Source organism: Rhodnius prolixus, unplaced genomic scaffold (genome assembly GCF_049639745.1).
Source record: "Rhodnius prolixus isolate KJV_2025 unplaced genomic scaffold, Rpr scaffold_45, whole genome shotgun sequence".
NCBI lineage: Eukaryota > Metazoa > Arthropoda > Insecta > Hemiptera > Reduviidae > Rhodnius > Rhodnius prolixus.
Window position 1 is genome coordinate 185071 of NW_027411610.1, and position 23315 is coordinate 208385.

Genomic DNA, 23315 nt, shown 5'->3' on the forward strand with positions numbered 1-23315 from the left:
CTCGAAATGAGCAACCGAAAGCATCAGCTGAACAAGATACATTACTGCTTTCTTTACACGTATCTTTTCAAGAAATGTTTAATTGACAAAATCTGTCAAATAAGACTAAATTATCTGTTAAATTCTCATGTATCAAATTAAATTCGTACCTGACTTGAATTCCAAGTTGGCGCTTATTGCAGAAGCCTTATTTTCGTTTGTGGAATGACAACTTGTTGTTGAGATACATTAAAGCTTCTTAAATGTAATGCTAACTCTCTTAAAGACAAATTATCTGAATTAGCTCAGGCTTTATCGAACATGGACATAGAATGTTATGCCTTGTCCGACACTAAATTTGCCTTATCTCATAGATTAAAATTTTAATCTAATATTAAATTCCATAATTTTATTGTGTAAAAAATCTGTGTTTTATTCACATTATTTAGCAATTTTTTTTTAATTAACTAAAGAATAACACACAGATCTAAACTCGTTAAACGAAAATCCTTTCTTTCGAAATTGGTACCTAACACTCATTTAAACTCATATATGTACCATTTACTTGTTTTTATTTTATTTTATTATGTATAACGTAAATTTTATATTTTTGAATATTAGTTCTTAAATAAATTAATTATTAATTACACGTTTGTAAAAACTCGTACTGGATTTGATGATTCTGATCAATTATATTCTTATGGTAGGTGAATTCCTTTCATAATGCCGACGCTGTTTTGAGGCCTACTTTTTTGCAATTAATCACAGATTTCTGCATCAATTTTTAAAATAACCCAAATGCATTGTATACCTTTCGAAAGGTGATTGTATGTAGATGTTTTTCATGAATAGTGCACGTTTTTTACATATACAATATAATATTTTTGAGAAAAGTGGAGTCAAAGTTTTTGGAAAAAATTAGTAACTTGCTATTCCTTATGTTTGGGCCACAATTTAAAGTACTTAATATTATTATTTTGGAATACAAATTAGCTTATTTAAAAGGAAATTTAACCTTCTTTCTAATGAGCTTATTAAAATTGCTGTAGCAAAATAGGCAATTGTTTGCTAAAAAGTAGTGACACCTTGAAAAAACATAAAATTAAAAATATCTATAAAACGGAGCCGAATCGAGCCATAGTTTATATGGAATTTTTTGTTGTAAATGATGCCCAGAATCGCCTCCCGAAGTTACGGTAGTCTTATGCTGAACACCCTGTATAATATATTAGCGAGTAAAATGAATCTGAATCTGAAACTATTTTTTTAGAAGCGCATGCCACGTAGGTTTTCTTGAGAGTAGTATGCATTCTGCTGACTGCCTCCTGAGTAAATTTACAAGTAAAGGTAGTGGTTACCGTAGTTAAGCACTGCAGTTTATGCTTGAAATTTTGTGAGTGGAGTAGAGTCCACAGCTTCCCGTAAAGCCTCATAAAAGTTACGTGATGACCGCCCAGAGCTTGCCTATTACTAAGGGCGTATCAACGACTATTAAATTTTTTAAACTACTAATTTACACTTCCAAAATGCTCTCCGTATTTGAAGGGAACAAAATTTATGTAGATATTTACGCACAATATAATTGTGCTTGTAACCTCACTAAACGTTTGTATATGGGTTTTGAAGCCATGAAAAACTTAGAAAAACGGTATATTTATTTTTTAAGTAGTTTTTATTTTCTCTAAAAGTTTAGACTAGAATTTTGGAGATTAAAAGGTTCAATGAGTACTCAGATGATGTAAAAGTAATGCAAACATTGTAGTTGAACAGTAATTGCAAAATTGTAGTTGTACTTCAATAAATTAATAATGACATTTGTAGAGAAAATAAATATTTTTCAATCTCGGGTCAGAGGAATTGAATTTAAGATAGAAACAAATCAATTTGTATGTAAGTTGGAGCTTGGCTCTATACTGCAGTAATTTGCAGTTCTTCTAGATGCGGTTGAGTAGGTGTGTCCTTATTTTCCTCAGTGGTAGACTCTTTGGATCGAGTATTGTCCTCATCCAATGGCGAATCTGCAGAACCAACTGCAAAAGTGAATAAAAGCAATAATTAAATACAAGACAATGAGGTAAGTAAGCTGCTGCAATTAAGCCGCATTCACTCGGTGCCTTCTTATTTTGCAATTTGCTTCATACATCAGATGAGAGGCTACAGATTGCAAACAACGTGTCTACGTACGCATCTCACATTACTTTTGTGAAAATTATCCTATTTTTTTGTTTTTGTTCGTCTTACTGTTTATCCATCTCCAGGTAATTTGCAATATACATGGTTATATTAAAACTTTTATGAATAATATTTGATGGATATTAGTATTTTTTATTTCGCTTCAAAAATCATTCACAATATATTCTGAAGCCTACTTAATGGAAGGTATGGGCAACAAAAAAAATTGTAGAAACCTATATCATGATAAGTTCATTGCCCGGATTTCTCATCCAAATTATAAAAACTGATACTCTGCGAGATGTAATGAGAATGCTAGCTAATAAAATCGAAATTGATTAAAAAAGTATCCTGATAAAATATTATTCAGGGACAATAATTTACTTACGATTAACTTGTGATTCTTAATACACGCAGCAACGAACCGTAAGGTCAAGGTAAGCTTGACGTTTCTCCATTTTGGATCCTTAGCCCAGTCATTTGAATCAGTAACTCGAAATCTGGTTTCATCGACTAGGTTTTGAACAAAATATCACGTCTCTGTCCACTCTAATTAAAACTGTCCGGTAGGACAGTTGTATAAGGGTTGACCATCAAAAACTGCACGAAAAAGCGAACGTTGAAAAACACCCAACTTTGACAATTTTTTTCTCTTTTTCTATAAAAGATAAAATTCCCAAATTTTCTTTAAATCTTACTCCAAACCCTCCTTTATAACTGTAATTTTTTTGCAACCACCCAGATCTAATAGGTTTCGAGAAAAAAGTTGCCGAAAATGAGCAAAAACGGCTTTTTCAAAAAATGTTCTTGTTCTTCTTGTTGTTGTTGTTCTTGTTGTTACCTTTTTGTAAACAACGTAGCGCCTAAACGCGTGAACCGATTTTCATGAATGAGGTGTCATTCGATTCAATATTTTATGTAGATGTGCCTTTTGGGGGTCCCGACGCTGTACATCGAATGGGAGAGGAGTTAGCCCCCTTATGTAAGGCCTCCTCCAAAATTATTATTACTAATTACTCTGTAAATCTTGGCCCGATTTTGATAAAATTTGTTAGGATGATAGGGTTAGGGCTCCCCTACGTAACATTAAAGCGGCGATCAGCTCTTACACTTGTTAAGGGGAAGTATAGCAATCGTTTCAAATTATCGACACGTGAACCGATTTTTATGAATGAAGTGTCATTCGAATCGAAATTTTATACAGATTTGCACTTTAAAAGTCTCGGCACCGTGCCTCATAAGGAGGGGAGTTTGCCCCACCCAAATAAGGCCCTTTCTAAAACTATTATTACCAATATTTCTATAACGCTTAGTCCGATTTTGATAAAATTCAGCTCGAATAAGTGGTTAAAGCTCCTCTACGTTGCTGATTCTCTTGCTCCTACTAAGAGGAAGTACTGCAATCGTTTAAATTATCAATGAGTGAACCGATTTAAATCAATGAATTGTTCGATTAAAAAATCTTTGCCTCTTTGCCTTTTAGGGAGAAGTACTGCAATCCTAGTTTATTTTTCTTACTCCTCTTAAAAGGAAGTACTGAAATCGCAGTTTAATTTTGCTATTTACGTACAAATACCTTCCTATGTTATTCAAAACGCTTTCTCAAAAAAATTGTTATTGAGGATGGTTTGGGAGCCGCAACTACAATCATTTTTTAAAAAGATCTCTCCAGTGGTAGTTAACACCTTATCAGGTTATAATGATAGAATTGCTTATTCCAAATTTTAAAAAAATCTGTAAAGCAGATATGTAACTTTGTAAAATAGACAAAAAGGAAAATCTATCCAAAAGGTACAAAAATCTCCTTAACAAAAACTTACAGTTTAAAATGTTAAGTATAAGGGTTGATTAAACGCCAAAAGGTACACAAATCAGCGAGTACCCAACATTTCATTAATACTTTATTAATATTTAAGTAATTCTACTGCATTAATTTTCATTAATAAGTTATTTTTTAGAATTTATTAGATATCACAGACCCTTATGCTGGCCACTTCATTTATATTATTTTTTTGTTATAATTATGATAAATCACATATACGTACATGCATGTTAAAGTAGAAAAAGACAAAGTTAGAGTAGGCTACTGTCTTGAATTCGTCTTACCGAAATATTCGTGAGCACAATTAACACACAGTTAATAACAAGTAGATTATTAAACAATAATTATTCATTTCTCTATTGTAAGTTAATTTAGTCCCCCTAATTTTACTTATAGTAAAATACTGGAATAATTAGCTGTCCTAAATATATGCATATCTTATTTACTTTATATTACATATATACAACATTGTGGGAAGAACACCTAGATGGAGAATGTAATTGAAGAAAACTATATTATTTGCGATAAAGCCAGATAATTATTACATTATTATAAACGTTTGACTACTACATAAAATAACAATTACTTTAATCGAAGAATGAACTTAAACCGACGATTTTTATTTAAGAAATAAAAATAAATAAATAAAATAAAATCATTGATGTATGTTGGTGTAAGCATTTTTTTAAAAAAGGTTTTGAATTTTTTAGCCTCATATTTTTATTTTATTTTTTATAACGTTTTTCTTTTTAACCTGTAATTAATAGTTTGATTATTATAAATAACTAGATATTACAGTCAATCTACAGTGCTACTTGAACATATATTTTGTAGACGAAAATGGCCAGCATAAGGGTATGTGATATCTAATAAATTCTAAAAAATAACTTATTAATGAAAATTAATGCAGTAGAATTACTTAAATATTAATGAAGTATTAATGAAATGTTGGGTACTCGCTGATTTGTGTGCCTTTTGGCGTTTAATCAACCCTTATACTTAACATTTTAAACTGTAAGTTTTTGTTAAGGAGATTTAATAAAGAATTACTTGTATAAACAATTAGATAAGATTTTAAGATGATGACTTTTAAGAAAGTTTTCAATACAATATTGTTTGTATATAATTATTTATTGGGGGATATGGTCGAAACGCTGTATAGTTGCCCTGTATTTCTTTTGAGGTATTCATGTGATTAGAACTGCTGAGTTGCAAAGAAGTGCGTCCGAATTAACTGTGTTAGGTTTCTCTCTTGCACAAAAAAAGGCAAGAAGAAGGCACCATGTAAGCGAGGATTTATACTGACCTGCCTCTTGGCGCCGCTGCACCTTCATCTGAAAGTGTTTGTAGGAGAACTTGTAGATGTCTACCGGCTGTTCTTCTAGAATGGCTTTGGTCAAACTTTCCATGGCAGAGCCTATTCCCTCAGGTACAGCCACTTTAATTAGTGAACCCATGTCTGCAAAACAGTACCAGCCTTCTTGCCTGCTTTGTCCAACCAATTGCTAAAATCTAATACACTCTCCGAATGTCTGCAAGAGTTGAGTCGTGCCACCTTTCAGAATTGAATTTTCACCGGAAGTACAAGTTTTCAAGACCTCTGAGCACAAGCAGAAACAAAACCTTTTTGCACACTCGCACGACTTACTGTAATTATTTTTATTTTTTAATGATTTAAGGCGCGTCAACATCTAAGGTTATTGGCGCCCGGAGCTTTTTTTCAGTGCACTGCCGGCCTCCGGACAGTGTTCTCTCGTTACAGAGACAACTGGTCAGTGAGCTGTAAGAAGCTCCTAGGAAGAGAAAATCTAAGGGTCAGCAGCTGGATTCGAACCCGGGACCTCCGCGTGGGAGTCCAGTATGCTAACCTCATAGCTGATCCCTTCCCTTGTAATTATTATTATTCTAATTCCGAATACTGAATGTTACCGTCTTCTAGTATTGAAAGTTCCAAAATGATTATTTTTAAAATGAATAAAATTGGAAAAATATTTGTTATAAACAAAAATTAAATTTTGAGTAAGAAAACCCAATGTGCCAAGATGTATTAATATTAAAAATTCAATTTTAAATCGCTTTCTCAATTATCGTGTCCCACTTTCTTTGTATGATGATTTTTCAATCTAACTTTCGTTAGCTACCTCCATTTTATACTTTTTGTGGATTATTGGTTTCGGTTGTAACGGTTAATGCAAAAACTTTTCTTACTCTTACGTTGAAGTTTATTAGTGATTGATTAAATGTCTGCAGAATAGGTTTGATCTTCAGTAAATAGTGGGATTATTGTACCTATAATTGCCTAAAAAGAAAACTCAGTTTACAATTTTACTTGTTCTAATGCGTTGTGCAGATTTTCCAATGTGAGTTTTCATTTTATTGACGTTACAACACTTTTTTTTGGCACAAATACTAAGATGTAACAAAATTATTGCCATAAATTGCGGTAAGAGAAATTCAAGCGAGTTTTTACCCAGGTTTTTCGTAAACAGAACCTCAAAACGTTAGTTCTGATTAAAAATCAAAATAGAAAATACTTATTTTCTGAAAAATAATTAGCTTCAACTATTTTCTACAAACTTCTGTATTTCATTGTGTTCAGATCAATTTACATTTTTTATTTTAAATATTTTTCCAGGAAAACACTATTTCAGGCATTGTTGGAAAAGGTAGTTGGATACGCTTCCTTTTGAAGTACATATTAATGTATGTTATGAGTATGAGTTAAATGGATTGTTTTGGGAGGCACAATAGGTCGCAAGTTTAGCCAAAGTGCACTTTTTATTCCTTATGGAAGCTTCTACATGGGTTGCTAAAATATCGCGTTCGAAAAATCTCCTTAACCGTTAAGGCAGTTTGGAGATGGGTTTGGGGCATATCACAGGACTAAGCAATAAGAATCTTCTAGGAACAGAAAATATATTTCAAGAAATAAATACTTATATAAACACTTATTCCTATGATTTTTGTTTCTTTTATAGTACGTTATTCCTAGTTGAAAGGAATCATCCCACAATAACATGAAGATGAGGGAGCATTGAAATAAATAATTCCCACTACGCTTCCGAGAAATTCGAGAGGTGGGGGAAAAATTTGAATAAACCTACAAAAATGTGAAATCCAGGAATTGTGTAGAAAATATATAAAAAGTTAGAAATTTTTAGAACACTCATACCTAGGAGGAGTATCTCTTTTCCCTCGTTGCAATCATTACTTACTACTGGTGCAATTTTTTGATTCACAGTTTATATCCTTTGCTCATGTTATTGATGATCTGAATAAAAATTTCTTAAATTTAAGCGTGGTCAACAACTGTTTTCCCTTGCTTCAAATTTAGTACTTATTCGTTAGTTCTTAGTTCCTATTAGGTCAGGAGTGCAAACCTTTTTGGTTATCTACTATCTAACCTATATTGGAAATAATTGTATTAGAACCCACACTCATGCCTACAATACATGAACTGTTTTGGGCGCACATAATCGAGAGAAAGGAGGAAACAGAACCTCCTGCTAATTTTCATGATAACGCTAAAGGTGCGTAATGTGATTATAATATATATTATGTAAGTTCAGGAATCGGGAATAATGGTATAATTAATCACAACATTAAAAGAGAGTTACGGAAAACTATCTGGACATTTATTTGATTTTGCCATGCTGTTCATTGTAGTGTGTCCGGATTGTTGTGACAACTGTACATCCATTTTTCCAGTCATGTTTTAGATTCACTAAAAATTCAAATTCTTCATTCATATTGAACAAACGCAAGATAAAACAATACTGTACAGTTTGGATTATTTTAAAGAACACTTAATCAAAGATAAAAATTGTATATATTTTTATGCGCTGCATATTCACACATTTAAATGCGTAGCAACATCGAAAAAGCATAATCGGCAATTTCTCATCGACAAATTGTATCATACATTTGGTTTTCTATGTTATAAATAACTTTTTGTGAAGGATTGTGTTCTAATCGGTCCAGGAACTATGTATATTCCTTTGTGGCTGTTACCTTGCATTGTTAGAAAACCGCAAGGGCTCTCACCAATGCAGGGGACTACCATATAGTTCAGCTGATATTTGTTCATTACAAAACCAAAACCACTACACTTATTTGGAGTTCACATTTAAGTTTTAGAATATTTATTGAATACGAGTGAATGTAAGCATCTGATTTGTGATGTCGCTTTAACAGCTGAATTATTGTTAAATTTTATTCGATGGCGGTAGTAGAGTAAACAAAACACAAAGATCGGTGTAGTTTAACATGCAGTGTGCTAATTATGATTTGTTTTATGCAAATCATCTGGCCAAGGAAGGCTCATTATTGTTGTTACTTACTGTGAAAAAAATTACCATATAGTAAGTTCTGTTTAGTAGCGTGCAACTGCTACAAGTTATAGCTTACTAATTGCGGCCGCAATTATTGATCACCTGCAGGCTGTTCACTACACATGCTCCTCATACAGTGTTGCCAAAGAGCCGGGATTTTAATTTTGTCTTTTTCCGTTGTTGTAACATAAACCATGGTCAAACGCCTGTTCTCTGACGAAGCGAGAAGGAAATTGAGGGAAACGTTTAGATAAAAACAATTTTGAATGCCAAAATTTTTCGCGGCAGGCAGAATAAATCGAGCGCCTTACTACTTACTAGCTGGGGCGCTTCAAAACTTAGCGCGGTGGAGTGATTTTTTTTCACTCTCTGGAAACTGAATTAGCCAGTGTGATAGATAAATGAATGTGATTCTGACGAGAATTACCCTTATTCAGCAACTTTATCTTAGTATTTGAAATACAGAGTATTTTTTTCATTAGAGCTGCCAATCTTCTCGATAATTGCTTGATATATATAAAACATAAAAAGTAGAGTAATGACTAATTTTTCAGGCGAGCTTTTCGCCAAACAACTAAATTAGGTACCGTGGACGGAGACGTATAGCCAGCATATTTAAATATAAAGTTCTCATATTAAACATTTATTAAAATACAAGGCCTAAACTGGGAATCGTACCGAGAACTACTATACATCTTAGCTTTGTAGACCTCGCCTCTAACCGTTCGGCTATCGTGGCCTGTATAATATATATAATAAATTACTTAGATACATGGACTTTTGGAGAACATTGAAAGTATTTGAAAAACGGTGCCGAGATAGGGAACAGTACATTCTTGAGAGTAACAATGAATATAAAGAGGATTTTGTGGAACATTCATAAAGGTAATTTCTGTGCCGAAGTAAATCAAAATTCTAATCCTCACCAACATCAGAACATACTAATTTTCTATTAAATTGTGGGCAGGCTTCTAATGTCTCAGAGAGAACGTTGATGTTTAAACAATTTTTCATATCCGATTGCCTTGTTTGAAGTGCTCTAAATTATATACGAATGGTCAACTCTTTAAAATCTCTGAGAGGCTCCTAATGGAAGAAAATCTAATGGCTGGCAACTGGTTCAAAAACAAATAATTTTTGTTTTTATTTAATAAAATAAAATATATTGTATAAAAAAGTTGGGTTTCTAAATAGCAGTAGTTATAAAGCTCTACTAATATTTTTAATTTATTGAGAAGTGAAAATATTTATTTTGCTGACAGTAAAGAAATGAATACGGAAAACTGCAATTTTCAATTGAAAAATCATTGAATGAATCTTTGAACGATCCGTTTAATTGTCACATAAAAATAATTAATCAAAATTAATTGTAAAGCGTATCCAACGTAGGTTACCAGCCATATTGAATGGGGGTAACACGTATAATGCACAATTATACGTGCATTTTACTGGTTACTGGTTTTTGTTTTAAGTTTGTAAGCACTCTATTTTTCTTCCGTGGATATATTTAGTGAACTCTAGTAGACGCGGCATTTGCCATTGTCAACAATATTGTGTTTTTCTCAAAACTATATTAAATTATTGTGGAACAAAAATATATTAGTAAATTTATGAAACATTACATTCCCTTTAAGTTGAGCCTAGGCAGAAACATACCATATTTTACTTTTTCGTATATTATTTATTATGTACAGAATATAAAAAATATATATTTATAAAAATAAATCTGGTAAATATGATTTACAGTTTTGTACATACTCCAAGAGTATATAAAAGAATATTAAAAATACTGCAGTACTTCTGTATTTACACAGTATTGCATACATTGTACATTTCAATCGAAACACTTTCAAATAAATCTTCATATATTTTTTATCTTTAAAATTTACCTTTATAAATTAAATCTTCAATTTGTATCTACCTACAAATAGATACAAAATTATATATTTTTTACTTTAGGCGAATTGTCAAAAAAAAAAAAAAAAAAAAAAGAAAAAGAAAAAGTATTTTGGCCAATACTTGGTGCATGTCTCTTAAACCAAACTGACAGAAAATATTTTCTTACTTGTACAAATCCAGCATTTTTACAATACTTCTAGTTGCAGCAAACTACTAGGAGAAAATCTCGTTACAACATTGCTACATACCATTAATCCTCTAACTAGATTCCTAACAACTTATTCAGCGTAACACATGTACTTGTCTCATGTGTTGTAGAAAATGATAAAGGATTGAAATGGTACCACAGAAATAAGGCAGGAGGAACAGTTGACTAACAAAAAACAAAATTTTCTCGTGGGGGGGGAACTCTTTACACGCTCTAGTTAATTGACACGAATTCTACTGAACTAATGGAATACTTTGTTTCTAGTTTACAGACAGCTGTAGTTGACACTTACCCTGCAGCAAGCGTATAGGGCAAAAACCACAGTGCCTTCATAATGCCTATAAAATTTCAGTGTATCTGCTAGGGATTTTAGAAGAAGCTGTCATTCAAGGTCTGTTTAATAAGCGATTAATGCATGTGAATGCCCTCAGTACTGGGAATCTATCTCCAAGCGAATAGCTTACATGTAAACACTCGTTTCACTTCAATACGTACTTAAACAATCTACAGTCATTTCAGCATTCGACGCGTTGTCGGGAGATGAGTTTACCGAGTATGCCACGTACATTAATAAAAAGTAGTTATAGTGAACGAGTGTTGACCGAAATATTCCCCAGAACTATTGTCTTCAACCTGCTCTACTTGTTTGAGATAATTATACATCAATTGAATTAAGAAAAACTCTCATGGGAGAGCCGCGTCCGACAAGAATTCGGCTTACATTCCCAACATCTGCCTCTCATCTTGTTTCAAGTATATGTTTGCAGGTTACAAACTGTCAGCTGAAATGCATGCAAGGCTGGCCAAACATATCTTAGTGACACGCTCAAAATGTATCAAATTAATACATTACTACTGAATTAATTAAATATTGAAACTTAAACTACTAAAAATAAATATTAATACGGTTAGTCTGCAGAGTGCAGTTTATTTAGTTTATAAAAAATACATAATTTTCATTAAAATAATAATCCATCAAATTTTGGAAACGCTACAGTATTAGCAAAGATATTTCCAAATATTGAAACAGTGCATTTTGGAAAATTTGAATACATAATCTCCAAGGGTTCAGTGAATTATTAAGTCTGCGTTTTTCCGGGAGAAGGCTCTAGTACGAGAGCCCCTTACCGATTCTTGTACAAGTAGATACTTGTGGTGTAATCTCGAAGAGCATGGTAAGTTACTGAGTCACGACTTTTTTATAATTAATAAGGTACTTGAGGTGTAGTGTCGATTATGTAATACTATTACAGCGTTTACTCGAATATCTCTAAAATGGTGAGTATCTAACATCAGTACGGTAAATGCAACTTAACATTAATTTTTTGAATTACAAGGCAACTTTGATGCAGTCTCGAAGAATACGGTAAGAATACTGAAATACAGGTGTTTCGAACAATTGGTCATTTCTAGTGTAATTTCAAACAGTGTGGGGGCGAAAATCTTTAACAGTATTCTTGGGCATAACTAGGCAACTTTGATGTCTGAAGAGTATGTAAGAAAAGTAAAACAGCGGATAGCGTCCAACGACACTTGGTCTATTATCGAACGATATTGTAAAAACATATAATAGTAGTGCGATGGGGTAGGAAACTTGAGACTAGTCACGAAGAGAACAGAAAAAAGAAGTGTAATAATAGCGAGGGAACATGTAGTCAGAAAAAGTACAGTAAATACTATTATACCAGTATTTTTACAGTAACATAGCAGTTGTGGAGTTCACCCAAAAACGAATTTTTAAGGAACAGGCGGCTTGGGGTGCAGTTTTTCAAAACAATAGTTTTTTGAATATTACGGCATTAGTGGCGATAATCTCGAAGACAGTACAGTTAGTAGTTTAAAAGCGTTTCTTGGAGGAAAGGATTAACTATGTGGTTAGCATATTAGATTCCCACGTGGAGATAACGGGTTCGAATCCAGCTGATGGCTCTTAAATGTTTTCTTCATAGACGCTTCTTACAGCTCACTGTCCGGTGATGGACAGTGTTGTCTGTAACGAGAGAACATAGTCCGGAGGCCGGCAGTGCACTAAAAAAAGCTCAGAGCCAATAACCTCAGATGATGACGCGTCTTAAATCATTAAAAAAAAAAAAAATAGCCTTTCGTGGAATTAACTATCACATAGCAAAGTCTCGAAGAGTACAACAAACGCTGTAGCGTATTTTGAAATAATACGGCATCTTAAAAGTTTTGTCAAAAACATCCGTTAAAAATATGGCAAGTTGTTACTTAAATAACTCACAACTTTGGTGAAGTCTCGAAGAAAAATATTGTAAAAGTGATTCTTGAAATAACATGAAACTTGTAGTTTGGTCTTGCACAGTAATAGTAACAGTTAGTTAAAATACTGCTAGTGTTTTTTAAGGAACTCTGATTTATATATATATAAAACAGAGGGCACTTGTGTTTGAGTCTGCGGAACGCCATAAAAATACCAAGGGTGAATTAAGGTTACATATTGGATTTGGATCTAATATCATTTCATTGTTGAAGAATTACAGGACTTCTGCTGGTTTTAAAGAATACTGAAAAATACATCAACAGTATAATTAGAATTAAAGACTCTTTATAGTCTTGAAGAACACGATGAGTGTCATTACAACCATTGAGACTTAAGGTTTTGTCTCGAATGAATACGGTAAAAAAAAATCCGTAGCAGTGTTAGTACTGGATTATAGCATGCGAGTTGGGTTTGGATTTCGAAGAATACGATAAAAGCATTTAATAAAAGTACAACAGAGGAAGTGTGCTTATTTGGAACTGTAGCTTAAAAATTCTGTTACAGCGTTTCTTGGACTGAACAGGTACTTGTAGTGTAGTCTCGAAAATAGCTTTTACAATATATCAGTACCAAACTGGGATTGCACAAAGATCACATTTGCTAAAATTCTGCGACAAGAAAAATCTGAGTTACTTTGCGGCCACTTTAACATTATCACTGGGGGTTCTAATCTCTTAGAATGTGTTGTAAACGCTTGCTTTAATATTTAAGGACTAAGATGTTAGGCAGAAGTTCGCGAAGAATTGTGAGGGAGAAGAGAGAAGATTAGAACTACCAAAACGGCTTATCTTACACTTAGTAATTATTCGCTACATTATCAGGAGTTTCATCGGCAAGCATTACTAATTGGTACAAGAGTTTATAAAAGCTCTATGAAAGCTAACCGTTAAGAAGGAGTTGCTGAGCAACAGCTTGGCTTGTGAGCAAGTAAGGTGTAATTTCTGCATCATCCATTGATTCGTTGCATTTTGGAAGGTTGAAGCGTTGCCTTTGCTTCATTTCCTACATTGATCAACTGCAATTCCTCTAGAAAAGTCACGAATAGGATTTCATATATGATCTAAAATTACGGTTCAGATAATAGGATTCTAATCTTTGTGACGAGTTGTAGAGTATCATTCAATCCCCATTTTCCTCTCCACAGCGTTTTTTTTATTACACAAAACTTGAAGACGGCTGATCCAAGTAGACTGCCCTACGAGTCCTAGCTCTTGGTCTCAGATCTTCCGGCCAAGGTACTAAGTTCTTTGGTTTGGGAGGTAATGGAGGCGGTTCAGACTGGCAATGTGGGCGTGGCTGTGATTCGTCCTTAAGGCTTAGTTGCTCTTGTCGGTCCTCGCTGCCAGTCGAACTAGGCTCGCAGATGTACACTTTGGAGTTCTTCTCTTCCGTATCTAATCTCAACTTGCGAACTTTCTTCCCTCCTTGTGGTGTATTCTCTTTATCCTGTGTCACAGAAAATAAATATTACTGAACCTAGTAACTCTGTCATAACAGTACAATGTAAAGAAGTATTTGTTATGCGTTACTAGAGATGCTCCGTTAAATATTTTGAAAAAAAGGAGGCCTAGGGGCCAGGGCATTCAGGCAGACCGCTACTAGACATTATATGACCCGGACATTACACTAGACTTCATATGAACAATGATAAGTTCCCATAGGAATTATGTTTATTACCATAATAAACATCAACTTAAATAGCAAAAGCAACCCAAGAAAGTAATGTATATGTGGACTACATATAGACCAATACGAACTATACAGTATACTGATGGTACAAGATCCTGCAATCAAGTTTTTTGAGCGTAAAATATTCTTTGAATTTGGGAATTCGCCACACTATTATAATCCAGGCATAAATTAGCACTTGAGCATAGCTTTTCAGAGAAAAAAAGTACATTCTACTTTTACTTCCTCTTGGTAAATCAATAAGAGGAAGTATTTCGATAGAATTAAAACTTGCTAAATTAAGTTTTCCCCTAGCTAAATTAAGTATCCATTTTTAGGTCCCCTAACTAAAACACTGTGTGTGAGTCTGAGGGGTTTTTGTTCAGCACAAGTCAAAAACACAAAAATCGTAACAAGTTCATATTTAATTAGTTGCACCGGACCCAAAAATAAGTTTTTGGGCCGTAATAGCCTACTGGTAGTGCCAATTTCCTAAATCAATTTTTTAGTTTTCGAGGGTATTCTTGAAAACGGTTTCTACGATATATATTTTTTAATGGCATACTTCATGCTTATTTGTAGATCCACAAATTTAATTTAAAATTTATCCAATAAAGTCGAGGTTAGAGAAAGTTCTGCTCCACGTTATTTCACGGTAATGTACGGCCACACTACCCATAAATTATTATAAGTCTTAAATGTGCAATAAAATTCCAATCTTGAAGAAAATCAGTTGAGTGGAAGTGCAACTTTGTCGAATATATTCTTTCTTTTGGACCAGATTAGTCTTGCTTACAGAGCATTCCTTGTCGGATCAGCAAATATCCACAAAAAGAGGTTAATCTGCAAATTGTGCGCAATATAATAGGAGGAGGATTTTTCTATTAGTGACTTGATCTCTTTGGGCTTTCACATATAAAAAAAAAAAAATGCAAAAGGGCAAAATACTGGACTATAGAAACAGAGGAAGGAGGTTTCTTCTTCTAGACTCGGAATTAGTACAACGAACCATCATTGTCTGGAGTGCTTACAGCAAATACACTTTCCTAATTCTAATTTTAGTCATGTGACAATATGGGGCGATTAAAACAGAAGGTATTCCAATGGTAATAATAAAATTCAGCGAATGTAATCAATATAAGCGAGCAAAAAATGTGTTGTGAATCTACCTTTAGAAAATCTGGTAATTCAAAATTTATTTCAGTGCCTCTTTGATCTTCCAACCTGGACCTCTGCGCCCTCTTCAGGCCTTCGTAGAGCACTGTTAAAAAAAAAAAAAAAAAACAGTAATGAGAACTTAGAAATAAAGAAACAATACTATCATCAAACTGGTATGTATCAACAATATAAATTTTACGACCGAAAAAAAGAAATTGCCGTACATTCACATCTGATGCAACCATTGGTTATGGTCAAAATCAGTCAAGCAAGAAGTAACACTTGACAGAATGGACTTATTTTTTATTTTATTTTTTAAACTACTTAATCTCAAAATGACTCCAAAAATTTTCTCTCAACTTTTTTATGATTGAATAGATGTTAATTTTTACTTAAAACACTTTATCAGAAAAATTCCCCTTAAGGCTGTTCTGGGAGAGGGGCTGAGATTACGATTCATGGCGCTATTCCAGCATACATATGTACGGCCCTATTTTCTGTATAATATTAATGAGGATGAAATTTACTGCTAGACTAATTTTGTTAACGAATAACCACTCACCGAATTCTTCTAAAAGCAGCTTACGTAATTCTAGAAACTTTGAACTTGTGTTAAAAAATCACAAAAAGATTACTTTTCAAATGTGAAAAGCATACTACCTCTTAAAATGATAGAGGAGCACCAAACAGAATGAATTTGAATGAATGAATTTGACGGTACTAACCGTCACTTTCACTGCGACTCTCGTACTTGCTGCTCGGTTTCAACTTGGCGATCAGGGGAGGTAACTTGCTCAAAGTGCTCTTGCGTTCGCCTTCCTCGCTCTTGATTTGGTTTTTCTTGCTTTTCTGCACACATAGTTTAGTATTTAAAAGGAATGAATTAAAGGTTATGGCAGTCAGGCTTGAAGAGTGAGGACACGATAAAATTTGTCACCCTAGTTTGGACAGTTATGCTAAATCGTATCAGACAAATGTGTTAGACTTAATACTCACTCTTTGTTTATCAATAAAAGCTGAGTCACATCTTAGAAATCTGTCCAAAATACCAGAAGAACTCTCAGATCCCCAATCTTCGGACTGTTTCAACAAAAAAAGTAACTATTGCCAAGCGCTTTAAATGCTTAAAGGTTTAGAATATAGATTAAAAAATGTATACCCTGACTGAGCCCTGATCGGATAGCACTGGGTTGCTGGATCCAACTTTTCCTTGCAGAAGTTCTTCGAATACCCTATTGGTGATCTCGTCCAGTGACTTGGCTTTGTTGTTGGAATCATCAATTCGCCAACCTAGAAGACAAGATTTTCGTTAGCGCTGCATCTCCTTGTATCATATGCAAAGCGCACATCCGTAGACTGGTATTTAATAAATTTACTTTAATGTTACGTTGAGGCTGTGAGCTCAACTCGTCATATGCATGATCACACAATAAAAAATGAATTAATTTCAAATGTACAAAATTCAAAATTTGTAAGAGAAAGGAGTTATGAAGCAACATGTACAGTATTACGTTCATTGCCAGGCAGTAAACCCTGTAAGCCCCAACAAACTTGAGATCAAACTTTCAGTAAGAGAACCACAGATAAATCCAAGAACTTGCTAGATAAAAATCCCGAAAAAATATGTGATATATACACTCTTACATAATTCGATCAATTTGTTAAATACCTTTATTGCACTAAAAGGACTTCCAAATGACGAAAATCTGTATAAAACGTCAATGTTTCTTCTTATGAAGAGCAAGGAAAAGTAAAATCAAGTAAGAAAAATAGCATAACTGAGAAATCCAGCCACACAGATAGCTGTACTTCCTTCTGTTCTGGAGTTTTGGCAACACTCAGGAGTGTCTTACCCCGAAATAAAGAAAATTTCTGTTGCAGCTCCACCAGAAATCTTCAAAAAATACAATAACCATTTTGAAATCAGTCATTTTCTGGTGGTAGGACACGAAGCCTTGTTCACAGTAAAGTTTTCAGTCTTAACAAAATTAAAGCTTACAATGGAAAAACTATCAAACCAATTTCATTTTACACTATTTTTATTTGTTAATATTTTATTTATTAAATTAAAATGAATAAATTGCTTTACTAGGAAGTTGCTCTTACAATTAAAAGGAAGCGAACTAACTAATTAAATTGAAACAATAAATATATACAGTAAAACACAAAGAGGCATGTAGCAGAAGTAGAGCGGTTAGAGGGGAAGGACCGCATAGCTACGAGGGTCGTTTGAAAAGTCCGTGCAAAAATAAAAACTACTTAATTTTTTGGGGTAAACCTTTTTTATTTTTCAACATAGTCTCCTTTTAGGCTTATACACTTCGTCCAACGCTGCTCTAGTTTGTTGATCCCTTCCGAATAATAGGATTTGTCCAAGTCTGAAAAATAGCCATTCGTTTCTGCAATCACCTCCTCGTTTGAATAAAATCTTTTTCCCGCCAGCCATGTCTTCATATTGGGGAACAAATAGTAGTCCGAGGGAGCCAACTCTGGAGAATAGGGGGGATGTGAAACGAGTTGGAACCCTATTTCCATTAATTTTGCGACCACAACTGCTGAGGTGTGAGCTGGTGCGTTGTCGTGATGGAAAAGGACTTTTTTGTGGGCCAATCGTGGGGGTTTTTCTTGCAGCTCGGTTTTCAAACGGTCCAATAACGATGAATAATATGCACCTGTAATAGTTTTACCCTTTTCCAGATAGTCGATGAGGATTATTCCTTGCGAATCCCAAAAGACAGTCGCCATAATCTTTCCGGCCGAAGGAACGATCTTCGCCTTTTTTTGGCGCAGATTCCCCCTTGGTAACCCATTGTTTAGATTGTTCTTTGGTCTCAGGAGTGTAGTGATGTATCCATGTTTCATCCACAGTGACGAAACGACGCTTAAAGTCCTGCGGATTCTTCTGGAACAGCTGCAAACCGTCCTTGCAACACTTCACACGATTTCGTTTTTGGTCAAGCGTGAGCAATCGCGGCACCCATCTTGCGGATAGCTTTGTCATGTCCAAATGTTGATGCAAAATATTATGTACCCGTTCATTCGAGATGCCCACAGCACTAGCAATCTTACGCACCTTCACTCTTCTGTCATCCATCACCATATCATGGATTTTATCAATGATTTCTGGAGTAGTAACCTCAACAGGGCGTCCAGAACGTTCAGCGTCACTTGTGCCCATATGGCCACTCAGAAAATTTTGAAACCACTTATAAACTGTTCTAATCGAAGGTGCAGAGTCACCATAATGTTTATCAAGCTTCTCTTTAGTCTCCTGAGGCGATTTGCCTTTCATAAAGTAGTGTTTAATCAACACACGAAATTCTTTTTCGTCCATTTTTTGAAAATCACTCGACTTCCTCGATTCAAACGAATGCCAAACACAAAGAAATAGACCGATCTGGCTGAAACTTGGTGTGTGTTCTTCCAAGAGATGCTACTAACTAAACATAACCTCGATACGCGCCAGTAGTGCTATCTCTCTGACTTTGCACGGACTTTTCAAACGACCCTCGTAAGCTATAACATAGGATTCGATTCCTATTCTACGTTTGAATTTTATTTATTGATAAGAGATGGTCAAGTATGTTAGTTAGCTGACTGCATCTACTACACTTTATAAATAGATAAATAGATTGTTCACGTGGCAAATCTCTAATGGGTGGAAATTTGAGATTTTTCGCTTCAGATATTTCTGGGGAATGGATTATTATAGGAACACATTACTTGTTACAGAAAGTGTGAAGACTTACCAGCAATCTGGGACAAACAGTTAGTTGGCGTGCTGCGGGTCAACACTTGAATCCTTTGATTGTGCACTTGGGTCACGGAGACGCTCGGCTCCACTACTTCGTTCTCACTCATCTGCAACATCAAACTTCTCTCACTACTTGCACTTCCAACTCACCAACTTCTTTTCCAACAGATACAGTAGAGTAAATCTTAAAAATTTCAAATAGTTATACTTCATTCATTAGTAAATTTAGTTAGGCGAGGCGCAGCATGTTAGAATTCTAAACAAAAACATAATATTGACTGTGGCTATAAACAGAATTGGCAATGGAATGATACGTGTGGGGTGTGGGTGGACCCCAAACGACGTTGTGGTTTCAGGAGGTAGGATAATTTGTAATTGCTTGGATTGACAAGAATAATAGTACTGGAGGAATTAAATTCTTAGCCTTAAAATTTTGATGCAGGAGTGCAAAGACTGAAAAAGTATCTTCTAGGATGTTTTTCTAATCTAATCTAGGTGTCTGGTTGGATGAGAGTTTTGGAACTGAAGAAGTTGATATACTTTGCCCTATTTCGATGCCTCTCTCTTTGCTGGTCTCGAACTTCAGTTAGCGTGCCTATGGGTCCGAAAAGGTCTAAGTCTTTCACGGACATCTTTTAAGACTCCTGGTTGGGCCCTTACTTGGATATTGTAATTTAATGATTTAAGCATATTGGATTTTATAGATATTTTTCATAGAATTTGTTAGGTAGAGGTGGAAACAACCATTCACCTCTCGACTGAGATGTGGGGCGTTTAAGTTCAGAGACTGCAGTCGGAACTGATTGACGGTGGAAGATCGTTGTTACTCCTCTTAAAGATGTATACAATTCGCTTCATACTTACCAGACAGAGTGTAACCATGTCTATGCTGTATCCATACTTAATTAGAATAGGTCGCAAAACATGGCTGAGCGAATTACAGCCACGGGACTTCACTAAAATTGTTTTCCTGTTTGGTAAATCTAATCGGAACACCACTTTTCTTTCAACCGTCACTTCTTGGCCACTCAAACTGCTTGCATCATCGTCAAGGCATATCACCTGTAAACAAAAGAAAATAGTGGAAGAGAAAATGAAAGATGAAAATATACAAAGCCCAGAACTGAACACTTGCCTACAAACTGACCTTATTTCTATAATTAAAGCGAACATTAAAATCTGGCATGTCAATAGCGCGCTTGCTGAGTAGATTAGAGATAAGATCTCGAACGGTGAGGCCTGGCCTGGCTGGTACCACGGCCGTCGACCCGTCAGGTAGTCCCACTCTCGTCAAACCAGACGACAATGCCACATCCCACGTTGACAGCGAACTGATCGACGAACTCACTGAATTGCCGCCTTCGTCTGAATAGTTATCAGCTCGGTCACGTGACTTGGCCCAACCACGACGAACTGCCCAACCAAGTAGTGATTTGCGGCATCTCTCTTCAGCATCGCTCCAGGATTTTATCAACTTAAACAGAGTAAGTAATATATCAGTTATCAATTGTTAAATGAGGCTCTCTCACCATCTCTCTCTCCTTCTCAATTAGATGTTTAACACTAAAAGTGTTGTAACAAATTTAATCGGCACAGAGATTGCGTTTACCCTTAAGTATGTTATGTTGTGTGTCTCACATAAGTGCTAAGCAAACAGCCTTACTGCCTTGACAAAATCTAGTCGGAACAGAACTTTCCACTACCTCGTCAGAAAATGTCTTTTCACTTTTAGTTGAATGAATAAACTACAGGGATATCCTACCTTAGTATGAGGAACAGAAGAATTGAGCTGCAGTTGTGAGGACGAGGACTTGACCGGTATTTCTTCACCAGCCAATACTCGCACTACGCATTCTTTATATAGTTCCGATTTAATAAATCTTGGATAACTATCAAATTTCATTAAGTTGAAGATCTGCTTCTGTGCCTAAACGCAAAACAAAAATGGTCAGCTGACATTACCAGCGAACATTAAAAATAATAATAATAAATAAATAAATAAAGTCACACACAGACTGTTCAGCCATACACAGCGTTCTCTTGACGGTTCTTTTCATCTTTTTCTCTTCTTTTCTCTTAACTCCCTCTCTCCCGTTTTCGTATTTACGCACTTTTCCGCGCTTTAACCTTTTCATTTCTTGTTCTTGCCAAATATTTTATTACTTCAGTTGCCAGGCTATCAAAGCTTCCCCCACTACCCTTTCTTAGACCATGTCGTTATACCCTTTTGTAAATACAGGGTGTTCAGCACAAGACTACCATAACTTCGGAAGGCGATTCTAGCCATCATTTGCAACTAAAAATTCCATATAAACAATGGCTCGATTCGGCTCCGTTTTATAGATATATTTTTTTTTTTTTCAATTTTTTAGCAAAAAGTTGTCTATATTTCTTAAACTATTAAAGCTGCAGCAATTTTTATAAACTCATTAGAAGGAAGCTTAAATTTCCTTTTAAATAAGCTAATTTATATTTCAAAATAATAACATTAAGTATTTCAATTTGTGGCCCAAACATAAGAAATAGCAAGTTACTAATTTTTTCCAAAAACTTTGACTTCATTTTTCTCAAAAATATTATATATGTAAAAAACGTGCACTATTCATGAAAAACATCTACATACAATCACCTTTCGAAAGGTACACAATGCATAGCGATTACTTTAAAAATTGATGCAGAAATCTGTGATTAATTGCAAAAAAAGTAGGCCTCAAAACAGCGTCGGCATTATGAAAGGAATTCACCTATCATAAGAATATAACTGATCAGAATTATGAAATCCAGTACGATTTTTTGCAAGCGTGTAATTAATAATTAATTTATTTAAGAACTATATTCATAAATATAAAATTTACATTATAAATAATAAAATTAAATTAAAAGAAGAAAATTGTATATGAGTTTAAATGAGTTTTAGTCAATTTGAATGAAAGGATTTTCGTTTAACGAGTTTAGATCTGTGTGTTATTCTTTAGTTAATTAGAAAAATATGCTAAATATGTGAGTAAAACACAGATTTTCTTGAACTAAACTTTTGGAACTAGGAGGTTGTGAAGAGCTAATGATGAATAAGTTGAGAACTTACTTATCGCTCTAAACCCTAATATTTTTTATCTATAAAACGTAGCCGAATCGAGCCATAGTTAATATGGAATTTTTTGTTGCAAATGATGCCTAGAATCGCCTCCCGAAGTCTTATGCTGAACACCCTGTATAGTGAATTGACTTTGGGCCACTATGCTTCACATCTAGTGCGCGTCCATTTCACCGCTGTTACTTAACGCATCTATTAGCATCTTTTAGTGCCCTCATCTAGTACCCGCATATAGTACTTCTATTTTACCGCATCCGTTTCTATACGCCTCTAGATTTATTCTTGTATTCAGACAGTGGCAATTTTCTCTATCATAGACGGCTTTATACGTGAGCCTGCTCATAAACCCGTCTTCAATATGTCTTCATAAAGTTGTAACCGAAAAATAGTCGTAGGAGGCAGGAGCTGCTACATAATGTAAATTTGCACTTTGGACTGCAAGACCAGGTGCTGTTTACAGCTAATATTCCAAAATAAAAATAAAAAAATTCATTCTCTACCGTACGTTCGGCCTGGCCAGTGCCTACTTATGTTATCTATCGTCTGTGAGTTCTATATTTTTATTATTATTTTGTATCTAGTATAAGTTTTCCTTTTGTATGATTATTTTCCTTAATTAAAGGTATTTTGTCGTTTGGTTCATTAAGCACAAGAGAATTTTATTTTACTCCCTATCGCCCCGGGAATTGTCTCTAGGACCCTCCCTCCTCTCACCAGTGAGCTATCCCGCCAGAGGCACCCTTAAGGGTATTTTTCTTTTGAGGCTGGTTAGGGATATCGTCTCTGATAGCTTCGGCTATCTGGCGCCCGCAAGGATACCGTCCCTTTCCCCTGACCGGTCACAAAGTGAATTTCGCCGACTTGAAATGCCAGTCGGAATACTCACAAACTTTGCAATCAGTGCAATACAAAAGACGGTGACTTGCCGAACAAAACGCCAGAAAACATA

The 23315-nt window shown here is 34.7% G+C and overlaps 1 protein-coding gene across 2 annotated transcripts in view; it reads right to left on the minus strand.

Annotated features, from left to right (window-relative positions):
- Positions 1 to 10274: 10274 nt before the first annotated feature.
- Positions 10275 to 23315, minus strand: part of loco (regulator of G protein signaling family member locomotion defects) — a 30489-nt gene continuing 17448 nt past the window's right edge. For both annotated transcript variants that reach the window (XM_074130198.1, XM_074130197.1), the window contains exons 10-18: positions 21035 to 21199; positions 20420 to 20746; positions 20137 to 20334; positions 19268 to 19379; positions 16678 to 16808; positions 16515 to 16598; positions 16244 to 16367; positions 15530 to 15621; positions 10275 to 14138 (exon numbers count right to left, since the gene is read on the minus strand). In XM_074130198.1, the coding sequence (XP_073986299.1) occupies positions 13848 to 14138; positions 15530 to 15621; positions 16244 to 16367; positions 16515 to 16598; positions 16678 to 16808; positions 19268 to 19379; positions 20137 to 20334; positions 20420 to 20746; positions 21035 to 21199 (1524 nt within the window). In that variant the 3' untranslated portion in view covers positions 10275 to 13847. The remainder of the gene's footprint in view (positions 14139 to 15529; positions 15622 to 16243; positions 16368 to 16514; positions 16599 to 16677; positions 16809 to 19267; positions 19380 to 20136; positions 20335 to 20419; positions 20747 to 21034; positions 21200 to 23315) is intronic.